General features: G+C 39.5%; 1 protein-coding gene across 2 annotated transcripts; it reads right to left on the bottom strand.

Annotated features, from left to right (window-relative positions):
- Positions 1–1,127: 1,127 nt before the first annotated feature.
- armc8 (armadillo repeat containing 8) lies at positions 1,128–19,575 on the bottom strand. Of its 2 annotated transcripts, XM_028963385.1 has the most exons (22): positions 19,524–19,575; positions 16,678–16,754; positions 15,970–16,041; positions 15,559–15,701; positions 14,774–14,871; positions 14,095–14,187; positions 13,324–13,404; positions 13,152–13,227; positions 12,975–13,065; positions 12,638–12,698; positions 12,017–12,217; positions 11,812–11,907; positions 11,360–11,442; positions 11,192–11,273; positions 9,916–10,002; positions 9,674–9,766; positions 8,646–8,795; positions 4,964–5,059; positions 4,762–4,857; positions 4,257–4,329; positions 3,995–4,088; positions 1,128–3,854 (listed from the first exon to the last, which is right to left on the bottom strand). In XM_028963385.1, the coding sequence occupies exons 1-22, from the start codon at positions 19,566–19,568 to the stop codon at positions 3,821–3,823; spliced, it is 2,022 nt and encodes a 673-aa protein (XP_028819218.1). In that variant the 5' UTR covers positions 19,569–19,575; the 3' UTR covers positions 1,128–3,820. The 2 variants fall into 2 exon arrangements, with proteins under 2 accessions (XP_028819218.1, XP_028819219.1); XM_028963386.1 differs by lacking the exons at positions 1,128–3,854; positions 3,995–4,088; positions 4,257–4,329; ... (3 more) ...; positions 9,674–9,766; positions 9,916–10,002 and adding an exon at positions 10,862–10,963.
- Between the last annotated feature and the right edge of the window lie 327 nt (positions 19,576–19,902).

The following is a 19,902-nucleotide window of genomic DNA, read 5'->3' as shown; positions in this document are numbered from 1 at the left end:
AACACTGCGATCTGTGAAGTGTGTGTGCATATGTGTGTGTAGCAGTAGTGAAACAAGATGGTCAAAATCAGTCTTATTTCTAGGTGGGAACACAATTTATCAAACTAGTAGTTAGATTAGACGTCTGTTCAATATCACCTGCCATCAACAGACCTCAGACATCCTATAGTGTGTCACTGAAATTTGTGGATGAAAAGATGCTGATATATCACTCACTCACACACACACACACACACACACACACACACACACACACACACACCTTTTCTGGTCAGAAAAGTAGAAATAACAGGAAAGCATTAAAAAAACAAAGACTCTTGGTATTTAACCAAGAACATGTTAAATGAAATTAGCCATGAAAAGCAGTGTGTTACATTGGCAAAGTTAAATAATAATTGTAACATAAAACACAGTACCGTGTTGTAGGCAGGTGTGGACAATATGCTAGAAACTAAGAATGCTTTTCATCAATGAACAAAACGCAGTGAATGAACCATCAAATCGCCATTTGCTCTGACCAGCCCTTGCCTTCAAATCTTTTAGGTATACATTCAGTTTCTGAAGGAAAAGGTGTGTTGATCTAGGAGAACTAACCACATTTCTTCAGTGCCGGTAAGATTTCTCTAATCCTGCTGACTCTTCACAAGCCTTGTTCTCTATGATGTTTTAGCGTCAGGAGTTCCGGCTCTTTTGGCTCCCAAGTGACTTCAGATTTTTTAATCTAAACATTTAATATAATTTACATTATATTAAATGTTTATTAATTATATGGCTTATAACAAGGTACAGAATAACACATTGTAAGTTACAAAAAAAACTTCTCAATTTGAAAAAAAATTTTTTAGACAACATCACAAAACAAAATACAAAGAATTTTTTCTTCTATTTTAGCCGCCATTGCAAAATGTTGCAACCAGTCGCATTTTTATTAGCCTTGTTTTATCATTAATTATTCTTATAACTTAATTTCTTTAACTATGCACAGCCAAAACAGACCACTTCAGGATACATTTACAGCATTTACCAGACGCCCTTATCCAGAGCGACTTACAATCAGTAGTTACAGGGACAGTCCCCCTGGAGACACTCAGGGTTAAGTGTCTTGCTCAGGGCCACAATTGTATTAAGTGGGATTTGAACCTGGGCCTTCTGGTTCATAGGCGAGTGTGTTGCCCTCTAGGCTACTACCACCCCATTTGATTTCACTGCAAGACTTTTACAAAAAAAATATATAAAAGTCTTGAAATTGTCAAATAGTATACAAACCTCACCAGAGCAAAACGACTTAAGACTTAAAGGCCAAGTTGAGCGCATACTGTAGCACCGCCCCGCTGACTCTGGCTCACAGGCAGGAGTGAGCTCCAAGAGCCGTTACGTTCACGGCCTACATATAACAATGCTGCTGGCCAGACTTCTATGGGTGGCCCACTTCTTGGTGCTTGAGCTTGAACACACTGTTTCAGACTGTATGTAAAACTGACTATCATTTGCACCTGTTTGGTATAACTGATTTGCCTGCATGTTTGAAGGCAAAGGATAGTAACACCCAATAATGATTTGGTTTACATTTTCATTTTGTTTGCTCATTGTCTAAAACGTTTGCACAGTATTGTAGTTTAAAGCCTTAACACCAAAGTGGCATGAAATTCCTAAAGTGGTCATCCAAACAGCCTATTTGTGTTCTAGTGCCCTTGTGTTCTAGTGTTTAATTAAAAAGATGATTTTAAAAGCATTATATATTAAACAACTAATTTCTTAAAAACAACTTTTAAAAAAATCCCATCTGGAAAAATATCTGAAAAGGTCAAACTTTGCAAAAAATCACATGCAAAACAAACACTGCAAAAGTGTTTTAAAATTATGTTTTTGGTACTAGCGTCCTTTGACTTGCCACAAAATACACAGTATCTGTTTATTACTTTGGATGAAATTACAGCTTTTGTTGCTTACATCTGCGCTGTAGACACATGTAACACGGAGTCCCGCAGGGAACAATTCTAGGCCAACTTCGGTTTTCTTTATACCTGCATATATTAATAGGACCTGAATTCTTTGGATTATAAATATAAAAAGACCAATAAGAGTTCATGTTAAAAGGGTAATTAGAAGCAATAAATAAACTGTAAATAACATCAATTTCACAATGCTTAAATGAAATGAGACATTCTAACAAGATGAAATGCATCTCAGATACATTCATAAAATACGAAATGAGCAGCACTGCACAGAGAAGGGTTGGAAAGAACTGAACTAAATAGAATCAAAAATAACTGTTACAAAATTCTTACTATAACATATTCATAACCACAACCAGTAGTTTTTCAAAATTTTTCTTGGTCCCTAACAAAACAAACTTAAAAAAGCTCCCATTAAAGTAATGACAATATGACATCAAAATATCAGATTTAAACACTGAATGTGTCCAGAACCTTCTGGAATGTTCCTTTTGATTTAAGGCATTAAATATTAATATAGCCATTTACAAAAGAAAAATAATTCAACCTTTTGTTATAAAGCCAAAAAATTTATTTTAATAATGTCAATCAGTAGAGACTGGGGAAATGTGTAAACTGAATTATGAAATGAATTTACGAACACTGAACTTGCAGGAGATGAAGAGCTTATTTTTATACACAGTATGGCTAAAACAGATCGGTAGAACTTTGCAAAACAGAGGAACAAGAATGAATGTGACTTATTACTGTTGAAAATGCATTTTCCATAGAGATCAAATTCCTGGATGTTAAATTGGATTTTTCTTTCTTGTAGACATAGGAAACTGAAGCTGGATACAGTTGGAACAAATTCTAAAAATTGCTGAGGATGCGTTATGTAACCAAGGAAATATAATGGCACCAAAAATATAAATATATTAACAGGATGTCAGTCTATAAATAATTAGCTTGAATAAAAAATAATTTGTCCCTTCCACTCCCTTACTGAAAAGTGTTTTAGTCAAGTAGCTGTTTTGCCATCATGACTCCCCCCCACCCCCCACCCTTGAGACAAAAGACACACAACCACTGGCCAACTCCACCATACAGCACTGCGTATATATTTAAGTGAGACATTCACTCCAGCAGAGCTTCAAAACATTGTATTGCCAGAGGTGTGTAGTGAACGTGGGTGTTCAGACAGATCAAGGGGGGGAAAAATCCAAACCCCAAAAAAAACAGCATAAATTAGAATGTCAAAAGGTTCCAAGCATTTCAAACATCCATGTCAAGTCTAGGTTAGAGCCTGAAACCACACACACACACATACACTCCTCTCTCACCACAGCCCTGGTCACACACACACTGCTGAGAAAAGGAAGCACACAGGAAAGAGAAAACCAAAGGGAGTGTGATGGATTGAAAATCGAAAAAATATATTTATATGTTTATATATATTTACGAGGTATGTATCCACAAAAAAGTTCAACAAAACTATGCACAAAATAGAATCCATACCTCCTTTTTCCTTTCTTCTGAGAAAGCTTCAACATAACAATAAAATAATAAGCTATTTTAACTCAAGGGAGGAAGTTATTCTCCCAGTGACCCTGCCTTACACTGTCCAACAGCTTAAGCTTTCAGTGAGTGTCCCATTTATTGTCCATTTGGGAGTCCAAGCTTCTGCAGCACACCACCATCTTTATATTCATATAAGCAAGCTCCACTCCCTGCCGACTCCAAGGGCACAGGAAGTCTTGGCTGCAATTCGAAGGTGTCTCGTGCAACAAACCGTTTCAAAATAAAGTTTCCGCTTCAGCTTAGAAAACACAAAAATCAATGGAAAGACTCCTCCCAGTAGTCACTAGTGAGATGCTTCCCTCTTGTCACGCAAGGTACTGCTGCATGGCTGTCTTTGCCCTGGGAGACACAGAGAGAAACTCATTATTGTTAGTTGCTCCTCTTGTTTAAGTCTGGAAAAGAGAGAGAAAGAGAGAGAGAGAGAGGGAGAGAGGGAGAGAGAGTGTGTGTGTGTGTGTGTGTGTTTATTTTGTTGTCACCGGTCACACAGGTTGGGGTCTGTAGCCTGGGAAAGCTTATGAAGAATGTCTACAAAGCCCATCTCTCTCAACTTGTCCTGCCGTTCCTGGGAACCTGACAGGACAGCGAGACACGTATTAAGTTACTAAAGCCAGTGGTTTCTGAAAATTTTCCTTTGGACGGTGGGGGATCGACTAAATGTTCATCAAATATTTAAAATGAAAAATTTTAAATGAGATTTCTACCAATTATGCCAATTCCTCCTCCTGCCAGCAAACTCACCATCTTCCTCATTCCAGATGAGGTTGGAGATACAGAAGGTGGCAGCCAGCTGCAGCTTTACGTGCGAGTGCCCCTGAAAGAGGTGAGATATTGAGATTAGAATTCAGTAGACCAAAATACTACTTTGAGGACCAAGCTATTAATATATAATATTGTTGGTGTGTATCAAAGGGCATTCCAAGATTTGGAAAAATAAACAAAAACACAAATGTCTAATGATGTTTGCACATGTGTTGCATGAGAAGTAGCATGTGTAACCCTCAGTTTCTTCAAATTAACTTTATTGTAATTGAAGATCATGTTCTGGGAGCCAGAAATATTTACACACCAAATAAAAAGAGTAGTTAGCTAGTCATTAATATATAGACACCATGTGGTTCTTGTTTTATATATTTTTTTCGTAAATCCTGAGGAGTACACTGGTTAAACATTGTCTACACTGCTACTGTGCTTACTGGCAGTTCTAAAAAGTGCGTGTGTGTACGTGTATAGAAAGAATTTGTACCATATAGTATTTAATCTTTTGCAGCATATCATCATTGGTCATAATAAGTTCCTTTGCTGTGTTGCCATCTGCGATGTTGGCCAGGATGCACAACGTCTGCAAAGCACATCACAGGTAGTTTAGCCACAGACAAATGGCATGACCTAACAGCCTCAAAACAAACTATTTTATAGAGAAAAGAAAAAAAACATACAAATCTGACCTGGTCTTTGACCTCGATACTGTGCTCCCCCTCCAGGATGAGTGTGACTGCCTGCATAATCTGCTTGCCATGTGAGCCCATGAGCTGATCTATGTGCTGTTGGAGAGAGACACACACACACACACACACACACACACACACAGAGTACATGTTCTGAGGAGGTGTGTGTCTTGTGTGTATTCACATCTCAAAAGATGCATATCAACAGTATGAGGGTGTTCCTGTTCAAGACTCATCTGTCCAACTTGATGGCACTGCCAAAGCTGTCTGACAAAAGCCTGCTGCTGGCCTTACAAACACTTCATTAGTAAAAACCTTAGGTTAATGTAAGAATATCATCAAAATCAAATAGCTTTTATTGTTACATCATATGACACCAATACAGGGAGTGCAGAATTATTAGGCAAATGAGTATTTTGTCCACATCATCCTCTTCATGCATGTTGTCTTACTCCAAGCTGTATAGGCTCGAAAGCCTACTACCAATTAAGCATATTAGGTGATGTGCATCTCTGTAATGAGAAGGGGTGTGGTCTAATGACATCAACACACTATATCAGGTGTGCATAATTATTAGGCAACTTCCTTTCCTTTGGCAAAATGGGTCAAAAGAAGGACTTGACAGGCTCAGAAAAGTAAAAAATAGTGAGATATCTTGCAGAGGGATGCATCACTCTTAAAATTGCAAAGCTTCTGAAGCGTGATCATCGAACAATCAAGCGTTTCATTCAAAATAGTCAACAGGGTCGCAAGAAGCGTGTGGAAAAACCAAGGCGCAAAATAACTGCCCATGAACTGAGAAAAGTCAAGCAAGCAGCTGCCAAGATGCCACTTGCCACCAGTTTGGCCATATTTCAGAGCTGCAACATCACTGGAGTGCCCAAAAGCACATGGTGTGCAATACTCAGAGACATGGCCAAGATAAGAAAGGCTGAAAGACGACCACCACTGAACAAGACACACAAGCTGACACGTCAAGACTGGGCCAAGAAATATCTCAAGCCTGATTTTTCTAAGGTTTTATGGACTGATGAAATGAGAGTGAGCCTTGATGGGCCAGATGGATGGGCCCGTGGCTGGATTGGTAAAGGGCAGAGAGCTCCAGTCCGACTCAGACGCCAGCAAGGTGGAGGTGGAGTACTGGTTTGGGATGGTATCATCAAAGATGAGCTTGTGGGGTCTTTTCAGGTTGAGGATGGAGTCAAGCTCAACTCCCAGTCCTACTGCCAGTTTCTGGAAGACACCTTCTTCAAGCAGTGGTCTGCATCCTTCAAGAAAAACATGATTTTCATGCAGGACAATGCTCCATTACACGCGTCCAAGTACTCCACAGCGTGGCTGGCAAGAAAGGGTATAAAAGAAAAACTAATGACATGGCCTCCTTGTTCACCTGATCTGAACCCCATTGAGAACCTGTGGTCCATCATCAAACGTGAGATTTACAAGGAGGGAAAACAGTACACCTCTCTGAACAGTGTCTGGGAGGCTGTGGTTGTTGCTGCACGCAATGTTGATGGTGAACAGATCAAAACACTGACAGAATCCATGGATGGCAGGCTTTTGAGTGTCCTTGCAAATAAAGGTGGCTATATTGGTCACTGGTTTGTTTTTGTTTTGTTTTTGAATGTCAGAAATGTATATTTGTGAATGTGGAGATGTTATATTGGTTTCACTGGTAAAAATAAATAATTGAAATGGGTATATATTTGTTTTTTGTTAAGTTGCCTAATAATTATGCACAGTCATAGTCACCTGCACACACAGATATCCCCCTAAAATAGCTAAAAATAAAAACAAACTAAAAACTACTTCCAAAAACATTCAGCTTTGATGTTAATGAGTTTTTTGGGTTCATTGAGAACATGTTTTTTTTATTGTTCAATAATAAAATTATTCCTCAAAAATACAACTTGCCTAATAATTCTGCACTCCCTGTACATAGATACAGTGCACGTGAGAAAATATTTTGTGCAAAGCTTCTAAAAACGTAATATATAAAAATATATTACCAGAACATTTCTAAAAATGTACAATCAAAATAATATCTTATGAAGGTTTGATGGGGGCACAGCAGCATGTAATCGTTTAAAAAAAATAAGGTATATTAGACGTAGAGGCAAGGCAACTGGCTCGCAAGCATATTATCCTCCTGTGATTTAAACAAATCTGGGACCGTAACAATGTGTGATACGGAATTGAAATCGCCTCTCCAATTGTCAATGACCTTGTGTCATGGTTCCAGAAGATGAAAACTTGATACACACCTCTCTAGCCGGTGGCATTATCAATGGCACATTAAACACAACTCCAACAACATGCAAATCTCTTTAGTTAGTTAAGGCAAATTCTACATTTATTTTATTCGGCCATGTGTATGCTGTGCTGTAGTGTGAAGTAGCATGTAGTAAACAGATGCTGACTAGTAGAAGGTGACCTCTCATTTTATGCACACTATAAAAATGATTTCCGCTGATATACCGCCCCCTAAAGTCACTAAGTAGCAACGTTGCAGGCCACATTTTTGACAGTGTACTAAGGGCACCCAGACAGCTTACTTCTCTTATTTGATATTTGCAGCCATCTGTTTTGAAGAGCTGCTACAATGCAAACCACGGTGGTCCTTCACACGTGTTTGATTTCTAACTAGGTATACACCGATCAAAATCTTCAACAGGACCAGACAGATCGGTGACACATATTTCCATTTCCAAACTGATCTTGCACACAGCCACGTGCAGACCCGCATCACAGATGAGCGTGCATACAGATACACTAAAATTGAGCCAAGCGATAGTTACTCCTTCCGTAGTATAAAGTTAGTTTAGCACACTGGCGTAGTTGAAATTCAGCATAAGAGGGATCGAATTCAGATAGTTTGCGCCTCGACTTAAAAACCAGTAAAATCAGACATCTAGTAAAAGAGGCATTTTGCCACAGGGTTCAGCTTAAACTGTAGGCGTGGTTAAAGCATTCACTGTGGGCCACCCTCACAATCAAACCACATTATAAATATAAATCATCTTTTGCTAGAATGACTCGGAATGAGTAGTGCGAGTCAATGAACCGGTTTACACCGGAGCCTACTTCACAACAGCCGTAGTGTTACTATCTCTCAATGTCTCTTGTGCTCTTAAAGAATTCAACCTCTTGCTCATCCCCGAACATGTGCCAAACTATGATTCTACCTTTCACACAGACACTGTCTCTCTCTCTCGCTCTCTCTCTCTCTCTCTCTCTCGTGTTTTTTATAGAGATTTATGGAAGGTGCAGCTCATCCTTTCTTGTGAATTTCACTTGGTTTCTGTACTTACTGCATCTATTATTATTTAAAAGAGTTTTAAATAAGAGTTGAAATGAAAGAGTTAAATAAAAATTGACTGAAAATCTGAATAGGCCAGAGAAATTGGAATAGACCAAGAAAATTGCAATCAGTGAATCCCTCATTTTAACCGCACATGTAGATAGTATATAAGTGATATGTAACATCTGCAGTAAGAATTTGTGTCTGTGCACATTATTATAATACTATGGTATAATATAGCATATGAATAATGTATACTGCATTAATAAATCAAATCTAATAAATCTAATATTACTGCTAATAAATGTAATCTATAATAACGTACAAAATGTGTGACATGTAGGTCTATGCCTGAATGTGAACTTGCTTTATGGTACTGACCGGCCGTGTGGACAGCAGGTTACGTAACAGCCCTAAGGTCTTCATTAATACGTTGGGGTCAGGATCTGAGAGCAGGCGGAAGAGATGATCAGTCCCTAACGAACGCACAATCTCCATCTTCACCTTCTGATCTGCTTGAAAAGCCATGTTCTGCACACAGAGAACATACAATAAAAGTAAGTGCATGTAAACAAATGAATAATCTTCTACTAGCAAAAGTCTACAGTTGGAAAAAAAATATTGCATTGCTTTTCTGAAAACAATGGCACTGTGGATACAGTTTTGCCCTTTTTCTCTATAGACTTAATGTCATTGTTTTAATGTCTGATTTATTATTTTTCAGCTACACAATGAATGAGAGGATAAAGTTCAGATAGTGGTAGTGGCATATTCCAACATGATTGTATTTAAAAGTCCCCTAAAATTTCACTTAGCCAATCTATGGTCCTGCAGTGGCTAGAAATGGCGATAGGTGTATTCTCTACGTGGTGTGTGGGACATTTTGATAACACAAGTTACTTTATCGCCAGAACTATGAACAAGTGTGAAATGTATGTAGCACTTGTGGTGCCTTACTATTCGGTACGTCAATATAAAGTTATGACAAAAGCCATACTGGCAGTTTGAAAACAGAAAACTAGTCACACTTGTTAAATCCAATTTCCACAATAAAATTCTATGAAGGTTATAAGCATTCAGACAAACCAATTGCACCAAATATTTCAATGTATAATGGGTGCCAAAAATGTGCAAAACTTCTTTAAAATAACGTTTAAGCAATACCAATATACTACACGAGTGCAGTTTTACATGAGCACTAGAATTCAAATGTGGTCAATTGTATGAATATTTTAATTAAGCCTGATGCACTATTCAATATAACATCTATAAACTGAACTTTGAAAGTCTGTTTTAAGAATTGAATTTGCTTTGAAATTAGAAAAAAAAATTACATTGTGAGATGTAAACAGAGTCTGCTATAAATTGACATAAGTAAGGAGGACAAAAGCTACACCAGGAGATCTTACCATGAGTGCCCAGATGCCGTTTACCCTCAGCGCAGGGCTGTCACTTTGTGTGAGACTACACAGTAACTCAATCACACCAGACTCCAGAATAGGCTGGATTCATACAAACAGGCACGCGCACACACACACACACACACACACACACACACAACCAAAAAACAATGTCAGATATCATATTTGTCAGAATAGTAATGAATGAATGTCTCCTAAAGCAATGCATACCAACTGCACAAGGGTCTCACCTCCTTACTTGGTGAAAACTCCAGCAGTAAGTTGCACAGTGTGGAAGATGCCATGATGAGCACTTCGTCAGGAGCATTCTGTAACAACTGAGGAATACCAAAATGTCAGAATGGACAGGGGCTGCATAAACACCTGCAGCTCCTCTAGTCTATCCTTATATGTCCACAAGTGCAAGCAATCTACACATAAAACTAACTAATGCAGCATCACCCTGATTTGTTGATTGAGTTAGCTGTGAAACTTGCCGTACCTTGCGCTTCGTTATGGAATCAGATTTGTGCCAAAAATTTGAAACTATTTTCCTAATATAAAGCAAAAACAAGACATTCAAATGTAAAATAAGAAGTTTGAATTTTTTTGCTTAAATCTCACACTTTTTCATTTTTGCTTGTGAGACTTTCAAATTCACTGCTAGCTTTTCAGTCACTCTGCCTGGGAATTTGGTTGCACTTCTGGCACAGATCCCTCGTGAGGGTGGGGCTTCACCTCATTGGCCAGCAGGTATTTGAGCAACAGCTCTGTTCCTCTGATCTAGTGATGGGAAGTTTGGCTCCTTTCAGACAGCCTCTGCTCCCGAAAGCTTCTTAATTTTAAACCTGTAGCCTCATTTATCATAATTAGTCTTACCTGGCAAATATGAATGCTTTGTATGTTGATAAATCCTATTTGCCAAGTATGGCTAAAATATGAGGTTCTTCCCATCACTACTCTGAGCTGTGCGAGATGTGCGCACAACAGCCATTTGTGATCATATATGGAATGATATTTGTGAGCACAATCAAGTGCTCACAATTAACCAATCGTAAGTAATGATCAAATACACTGATTATGATGTGATCCACGTGTGATATCTAACAGCTGCTGCTGCTCTGCATGTTGTTGAAGCCCACACATCTCATGGTGATAAGAGATCCAGGGAACAGAGCTGTCACTCAAATACCTGCTGGCCAATGAGGACGAAGCCCCGCCCACACAAGAAAACTGTGCCAGAACTGCAACCAATCCTCAAGCAGAGGGGGTGGAGTGACTAAAAAGTCAGGAGTAAAACTGAAAAAAAAAAAAAAAAACTAGCAGTGAAATTGAAAGTCTCACAAGTTAAAATGAAAAAGAGCGAGATGTAAGCAAAAGAGTATGTCGCCAAAATTCCAACATCTTATTCTTGTTTGATATTAGGACACAAATCTGATTCCATACTTCAGGTCACAGGACTACGCAGTGATTTAAAACTAAAAATTACAACTCTAGTCCCAAATAAAAGTTCACCTGTCCTCATACCTTCATCAGAGGCTTCCAAACAGCGTGGTCATGAAAACTCGTCCTTAGCTGCTGAACCGACCGAGATAAACTGTGAAGACATCTGAGTGCAGAAAAGGGGAAGCATGTGTGATGCAGGAGTGTGAAAAAGAAAACACTGAAAACACCAAATAAAGAAATAAAACGTACCTGACTGCTGCAAGGCGGACTTTAATGCTCGATTCTGACAGCCCACTGACGATTCGGTCCATCATATTTTCTGTCTCCGTGATCTGGATGGGGAAACAGATGCACTGATATGAACTCAAATATGCATAGTTGTTAGCATATATAATACATAACCACATAATATAACTATAAACACATATAATAAACATAATATGAGATATGGCAAAACAATGTATACTCAGTCCTCACTGGCTGGAAGACAGTAATAAAAGAGTATGGTTGATGAATTACTATAAATATGAAATGTAATACATTTTTTAACCAGTAAACTGATGTAAGAATAATAAGTCACATTTTAAAAAGCAGTGCTATTTATTGATGCTATAAAATTGGTTGTACTGTCATGATTGGCTTTAATAACGTCATGCACAAGTAGTTGCAAAATTTGTAACACACATGCAAAGTACCCACACCTTTTTGCGGATGTCCTCGTCATTGGAGCCCAGTGAGGCATACAGTCTGAAGGCTGCTTGTCTTAGTTCGTGAGCGTGCTTTAGGTCATGGTCCAACTGCACAGAGAAAGATTTATTATTTAACCTAGAAGGAGCATAAATGAGATGTTCTGTGACTGACTGCAGCCTAAAAGCATTTACTGTTCATGCTCTCGGCCCAGCTCACCCTCTTGATGTCTGCAATGGTGCTGACTGAGCTGGGGTATTTGAAGTAGTCAGCCAGCATGGCCAGCAGGTGATCCGTAACGCTGGCGATCCGTTGCAGGTCCACATCCGGCTCCACCAGGAAGGCCAGTGTCTCTGCACCCTCCACTCGCTCCTCTAGGAGGCGGTCTTTACTGCACATCCTGACTAAGCATGGAAGGGTCTGCAAATAAGATTTATTAGAATTGAAAATATACAAAAGGATACATATAAGCATACACATATACACACACACACACACACACACACACAAAAGCAATGTAAAAAAGCCTGGAAAAAATGGCATGTGTGAATAAGTAATGATAATGTTTAATTACAAATGCGCATAATTAAACATGAAACATATTACAACATAATGCAAAGCTTTCAACTTTTCTCTGAATATTAATGTCGCAAGAGCTTTTGCAAAAATAAACTATCAATAAGCCTCAGCATCGATAAAAGAAAAAAATAGATTAATTTCATTCAGTTCCACCAGTTCACTTGGTAGTGGTTCTCAAAACGGCCAAATACGGCGTTTGAAAATCCTGCATAAATGTAAATATTACTTCCTACTAAATGACATACAAATAAACACACACACCTTTAGAACGATACTGCTGTCATCAGTCCGTATGGCTCCTGCTCGGCACATATACGTTAAACTGGAGAGGAGTGATCAGAGACATATATATAAAGAAATCACTGAAATCAATCAACTTCATTTATTAACAACAACAGCAACAAAGCTGACTTCATTAAATGTTTAAGATTTCCTACCATCATATGACCAAATGGAAGATCTGAGCATTTTGCAATACATGGTCACAGGAGTGGTCATAAGGTCATAAGTTAGAATATGTTACAACATCAATATAACTGTAGAACCCTAAAAGTTTATTATATAATGCCATTATTCAATTCAATAATATTATACTCACCACTTCGCTGCAGTGAGTTGCATTTCTATGGGCTTGTCCCTTTGCATCATTCTGACAAATACCTGAGTGAGTGGCTCTCCATCAACCAGCACTGAGACACAGATAAAGGCACAGTGTTATCAGACACGCTCATCACAGCTATATTAAATAACAAAAAACGCTAAACAGTCCTCTCACCATTGACCAGTGTCATAGAGACCTGAGTGTTCTCATAGGCCAGAACCGAGAAACACTTTAATGCCTGCATCCGTACCTGTGACGGGAAAGAGAGGGGATACCAAAACTGATAAAAATTCACCAAATAGAAAATCTGCCCATTATACTTTCAATGTGAACTGTGTGAACCCACCTTAGGTGATGAAGAGTTTAAAAGGGGTGCAATATTCTGAATGGCACCATGGTTAAATAGAACTGTCTGATGATCTGGCGTCTACAAGACAAAACAGTGCAAAGCATTCACTATCCAGTATGTACAACTTTCCTATAGAAAATTAACACTGAGTTGTACTGGACCAGTGTTGCCAGATCCTAAATGTTGAAAGATTATCGTATTTTGAGAAACATTATCATACACATGCAATTTGTATTCTGACATGGCTCAGAAAATCTGCTTCAATAACACATATCGTAATGTACTCTGAATATAACTTTTACTTACAAAACCACCTCTGGGCAGGACAGCGCCTACACCTGTGTGCAGTGAGTCCCTCGACTGAACAGCCCAGAATATCATTTACACGTTGCAACAGCAACAGAAAGCTTTACTGTTAGTGATGCTACAGTAAAGGCAGAGATCTGCAGCTGGTCGTGCTAATTAAATAACTTAATAGCCATAAAACAAAGGGGGACAATTTTCTTACATTATGGGATTTTTGGAATTATTGATCAGAGGGTAAAATTATCTTATGAATATGATTATCATAATACGTCTGGCAATACTGTACCAAATAAGAGTGAATATAAATAAATGGATTTATTATATTATTTTTTTTTAATGATTAGATTTCTGAAAAACGAAAAATCCAGTGATAATGTATGAAGATGAAGGTACAGGTGTCATGCCCACCTCCATTTTTCTGATAAGGAATTGACTCAGATAAGATCATTGTATAGCTCTTACCTTGCAGCAGTGTGAGAAGATTTGTGTGATGTATTCCTGTGTGTGCAGGGACTGACTCAGCAGACATATGAAGTGTGGGATCACAGTGAGGTCCTGGTGCAGACAGAGAAAGAAGAACAGGTCACAGTTGCGAACATATACTGGATTCAAAGTATGGTGCTTATACTGATACAGCCAAAATACATGTTGTGTTTATGTATTATAAATTATGTAAAATAAATTATATCCATACTTTTAAAATATAAACAAACTTATTCTATATGGGAATATCATATATTAATATTCTGCAGATTATGGTTCATCTAATTATGTTGCAAAATGGCTGTCATATGTAAAATATCATCTTGTAACGCTTAGTAGAGTGCACATCACATTTAAATACAAAAATTAATTTAGTTAAAATACTAAAAAGTTCTAAAATACTAAAAATACTAAAAGTTCTGTACCTATTTTTGTAATATCAGTGATCAAATCTTATTATGTAAATGTATCACTTATATCCTACAGTTTAGTGCATTAACTGATCTTACTGACAACAATGTTCCAAAATATATCCCTTTTAAGCTGCACATTTCTGAATGTGTTCTATACTATTTTGCACAGTTCCCACTTTTACACTGCTCCGCCTTGACAGGTGCAACTGGGTGCTTGGTAAAAGTTGGGTGTCCCAGTCCCTTACACTGTAGAGGAGTTGTACAGGCGTGACAGGACTGATGAACACTGTCCTCAGGCAGCGCAGACAGGCCTCGATGAAGCTCACATTAGGACTCAGCAGTCCTGCAGGAACACAGTAACAAAATCAGATCCCTCACGCACCCACAAGGCCTTGCAGACAATACAGAGACCACTAGTGCTGCACAGGTCGATCCAAAGCCCTGCGTCTTCCGTGTCTGGGATGGATGTAGAGTGTTCTTGAGCCTATAAGGTAACAGTTAGGGCTGAGCTTAAATCAGAAGAGTTTATGTATTAATGAGTGAGAGAAAATACAGCGAAGATCTCTGAATGTCTGTTGAATATAGGACCCAATGCTAACTTTCTCAGGTCAGATTATCGATGTTGCACAACTTTTTCTGCACATTTATTCAAATAGAAATTCAATGTCCAAAGTGCTGATGCAATACTTTATTAATTTCAAATTTTTAAATATAGTACTACATAAATAGAATTTCGCACTGCAAATCGTTTTGCAAAATGTCAGACCGTTCATCAAGGCGGGCCTTACGAACAACGTCTAATATCCTGTTCGTTCACTAAAACTAGACTAAACTAGTCATGGGTAATGCTGACTAAGATAAGGCTAAAATGCTCAGACTTTTAGTCAACTGAAACTTGGCTAGAGTAACATGAGTATGGACGTGACTAAGACTAATAAAGCCTAAAATGACAGCTTGACACAAAGACTAGCTCTGTGTGTGTGTGTGTGTGTGTGTGTGTGTGTGTGTGTGTGTGTGTGCACGTGCACACCTTGTAGCAGTGCAGGGATGATGTGACAGTCCACCAGGGACTTAATGTTGTTCTCAGTGCCCATGGCCAGGCTGCCTAAGACGACGGCGCACTCCGTCCTCAACATGTCACTGGAGGAGCTCTGCTGGAGCAGGTACAGCAACCTGGGCGGAAGTGGGGGGAGCATGCATAAGTGGCCTTATGCACAGGGACCCCGCTCTCACCAAACACACACAACAGTGGAAAAACAGTCATGGTGTCACATTATATATTCACATGTAGAGACCAGAGAGGTTTAAACCAAACTGTCGTCCTAAAGGCACCAAGTGGCTATAATGGAAAGCACAATTACAATACCTCGAACCCTCAAACACGGGTACCAAGACATAAAGTGTGCATTATTAACAAGCATGAATAAAAGCAGGACGGTACCTGGGCACAGCTCCCAGCACAATCAGGTTGGCTTTCTGCTTGTTGTTTCCGATGACTGCATTCTTCATGTCACTGTGAACAGACAAGCCGATGACAGACACGGGGTCGCTACAGAAACCTCAAAACAGACCCCCACGTGGCAACAGGAGGTGACGTTTTATTTTATTTCAAATAAAGGAACATAATGAATGAACGTAAGTGACAAAAGGTGACTGGGACACTTCCAGGCAAATGGAAAAGTACAGCAGAGGCAGAGACGAGGCAGCGTTCTGCTGAGCGTAAATTGAGCTGCGAGTTAAAAATAAAGATGTAAACATCCCAGCTGAATTACAGACGCGCACACAGAGACCAGAACACACAGACCCGACTCTTTCAGTCCAACCCGCACAAAACGCCTCAACAGCACCTAGTAGTGGTGGATCCCATAAATGCAGATTGACAAACTTATCATGTGCAACATAGTAAAATTAGATTATTAATTGTTTGCTTAATGGCTTAATGTATAATAAAGGGACATTTTTGATAATAGCATGCTATTGTTATTGCATTGTTAAATAGTTTACAGGGAAATAAAAAAAAAAAAAAAAAAACATTTGTAGTACACGTCCTCCATCCGCCACCATGATCTCTAAATCTCAGCCTTGGCCGTAAAAACACTCACAGAGGCTGACCAAAAAAAAACAAAATAAAAAAAAAAACCTTACTCACATGACTCCCTGCAGCACTTTCTGTGGGTCGGGGTCGAAAAGCCGGTCAACATAATGGCGACTGGTGGCTGTGACCTCCTGCATGAAGAGAAAACGCGGAGGCCGCGGTGAGTCATCCCGCCTTTCGCGGCCAGAGGACACGCGGATTCAACGTATCCGTAACGACGTCACGCGAGTGACGAGGCCCTCGCCATGACGAAGCGGTTCCCCGGACACTCGCCCCCAACCACGCGGGGAAAGGATCTTTATCGGATTACAGGCTGGCCGCAACAAGTCATGAGACCCCTGAGAACCATGTTTTCAATATCACTGCGTGCATAATTCAGAAAATTATGAAATCACACCACCAGCAGAGGATAATCTTCCAGCTTTTTTAGATTGTAATAAATAAAAAAAACCATATATATGACTCGAGCTGGGCTTCACGTGTGTATAAGGCTGCAGAGTTCGTGATTGATTTGTTGGTGTGTTTATTTATGAAAATACAATTAAATACTGGCAACCATGCACATATCTACCATGACTGGGTTAAATAAATCCAATTAACCTAATTTAACAAGCTAAAAAATAAGTTGTATTGATTACAACCTTCTTCAATAGTGACTGATTGAAGTGTCATGGACCACATTTATTCTTAAATTTCATAAACCATAAAATCTCCACTTACATAAATATCCAGTCTCATCGATATGCCGTTGCTGAAGTGAAGGGGGAGATCAATATTCTGTGCTATTCTAGATATTCCTTTTTAACAAAAAAAACTTTATTTTAAAAAATCCATAATTGAAGTACAACAGCTCATCAGCGCAGACTAATGCACATTTTAAGAATTGCGCTGGTATTTGTGTAAGAAATGCAAATTACGTCAATCAATCAATTTGGCCGCTAACAATACAGGTTCATTTTTTGAACAAAAATTGTTCTGGTTCATGTCTATATATCCCTTAAGGGACAGATTTAAGAGAAGCGATTGTCATTGTAAAACACTGCAGCATGGCACACAAAATGTGTCCTCTGCTTTTAACCATCACCCATGGTATGGGATTTGAACTTGCAACATTCTGATTATGGGTTCGTTTCTTTACCCACTACACCACCACTGCCTTGCAGGCTTCTCAAACTGAGCACTTTAATCAGCGACCAGACTCATGTCTAAGCAGGATTAGAGAATTTTCAAAGAAAAAAGAAAACAGAAATGATGACAAACTGAGAACTGGAAAAAAAGAACCTATATTCAATGTAAGATAACCAATAAACATTATGGCTTATAGTTACTGCAAGTGCGGCCAGAAAAAACGGGGTGATATCAGTCTGAAATTATGTGATGCTACCTGCTCATATGAAAAACGTGACCAAAAGCAGTGGTGGCTGGTGCTAAAAAGAAAAAGAAATTGCTAAAAAAGAAAGAGTATTATAAGCTGTGGCTTATAAATGAACTTTTATAGTTTGCTTTTTCATTTTGGCCTACATCCAGATGCAGATTCTGCAGTCTCCAACAGTCACGAATCATCACAGTGGTACAATTTTCTTTCCCCCCCCCCCCACCCTTACAAAAGAGCTGACCCAGACCCACGTTAAAGCTAATTAAAACGTTTTTCAAAATGAGAAAAACCACCAAGCAGCATTTTAAGAGAACATTTGGCATGTATCTGCTGAACAAACTGATCGGATTGGCAATCGCCATTCGGGAGTTCCAGCTGCAACAGGTCAGAAAATGCAATTTGGCAGAGCATGAAGTCACCAGACTGAATGGGATGCATTACAACGCTGTGAAAACGTTGAACATGACTGGTTTACTGTTGCAGTGGCAGCCGTGCTGAATTGTGTAAGTGCACCTCGACTGCGGTGGGTTCGTGTTTCCCCGAAATGATGCTTGTTGGTAGTGAAGGTGTCTTCAACTCAGACCATTTGCAGGTTAAATTTACTTAACTTTTTTTTTTTTTTAAAAAAAGAATGATCATTTATAGTTTATCAATTAACTTTTTTTTTTTTTTTTTTGTTCAACCAACTTGTTCATTTTACACTTTTTCAGAATATTTTAGCATTTTTGAATCCTAATTTCTCTGACACAAAGATATTTAAAAAACGTGCACTCTCATTTATAGAATCACGTATACTTTTATACGTGATTCTATAAATGAGAATGCACGTTTTAAAAAAAAAAAAAATCAAATCAAATTCAAATCAAATAGCTCATTCGTTTAAAATTGGTCACAGTGTGACAGTTTAAAACAGTCACACTGACTCTCGGCTAAACAACGTGATCATATATTTTTATCGCCATAAAGCGCCTGCAAAAACCAAAGCCCCTTATCATCCCAGCAATTCTCTGAAAGGCTCGTCCTGTGAATAAAAGTCCTAAAGCTGATCGCGAAACTCCGAGACGTGTTGATCCGGTGAAGAACGACGCCAGCCTCACCCTGGCAGGGGAAGAGCAGCAGCGGAGCGGCGCGGCGCGGCGCTGCCCGGCGAGCTCTGACAGCAGCTGCCTGTAGCCCGCTAGCCGGCTCGCTAACCTGAGAGGGCCGGGAAGCCCGGGAACTCCCCGCATGCGCCGCCGACAGAACCCAGCAAAGTGTGCGTTTGGGCACCGGGGACCTGCGCGCCGCGCCTCGCCCGACCCGCAGCCCGTCTCTGCGGCACCGGGTACTTTCCTCTCAGGCGACTGCCATGCCGCCCCCCCCTCCGCCGCCACAGTTCCACCGGCGGCGGATTCGCGGTTCACCCTCGGTTCACGCGTGCCGCCGGAGAAGCCGCTAAAAAGCCCGGAGCGTTCGCGGCCTCGACGCGTTAATTCCCGGCGCCGCGCAGGGCGGACGGAGACGCGGAATTTGCGGGGGAACTTACGGACAGCACGCTGATGCGTAGAGGGCCCTCCAACAGGCACGCCATGTCTCTCCCCCTGGCAGCGTAGTTGCCAGATCTGGACCATGAAATTAAACCGGACGCCAATGGGTTTCGGAAAGAATTCATATATTACTATACTGTAATATGAGATTTTAAACATGTCTGTAATTATTCAAATTTATACAAAAAAAGTTTATACTAAAAAAAGTTAACTCGCAGCAAAAGGGCTATTTCTCATGAGAAATAGCCAAACCTGGCAACGCTAATAACCTAGACCATCCCAACTAGAGCAGCACTTTCGATACAGGACGTCTAGATCTATTTGAGCGGAATAAACTTTTTTTTTTTTTTCAGAATTACCTAAACAATTATTGTTATT

This window comes from Denticeps clupeoides, chromosome 20 (genome assembly GCF_900700375.1).
Source record: "Denticeps clupeoides chromosome 20, fDenClu1.1, whole genome shotgun sequence".
In the NCBI taxonomy this organism is placed as follows: domain Eukaryota; kingdom Metazoa; phylum Chordata; class Actinopteri; order Clupeiformes; family Denticipitidae; genus Denticeps; species Denticeps clupeoides.
This window is presented reverse-complemented; position numbering and strand designations above follow the sequence as displayed.

What these genes read in the sequence shown, in the direction of transcription:
- armc8 (XM_028963385.1), bottom strand. Translation starts at nt 19,568, where the DNA reads ATGGCGTGCCTGTTGGAGGGCCCTCTACGCATCAGCGTGCTGTCC. An exon ending in AAAGTGCTGCAGGGAGTCAT is followed by an intron (nt 16,042 to 16,677) that starts GTGAGTAAGGTT and finishes GTCTGTTCACAG; the next exon opens with TGACATGAAGAATGCAGTCA. An exon ending in CAACTCACTGCAGCGAAGTG is followed by an intron (nt 12,699 to 12,974) that starts GTGAGTATAATA and finishes ACTCCTCTCCAG; the next exon opens with TTTAACGTATATGTGCCGAG.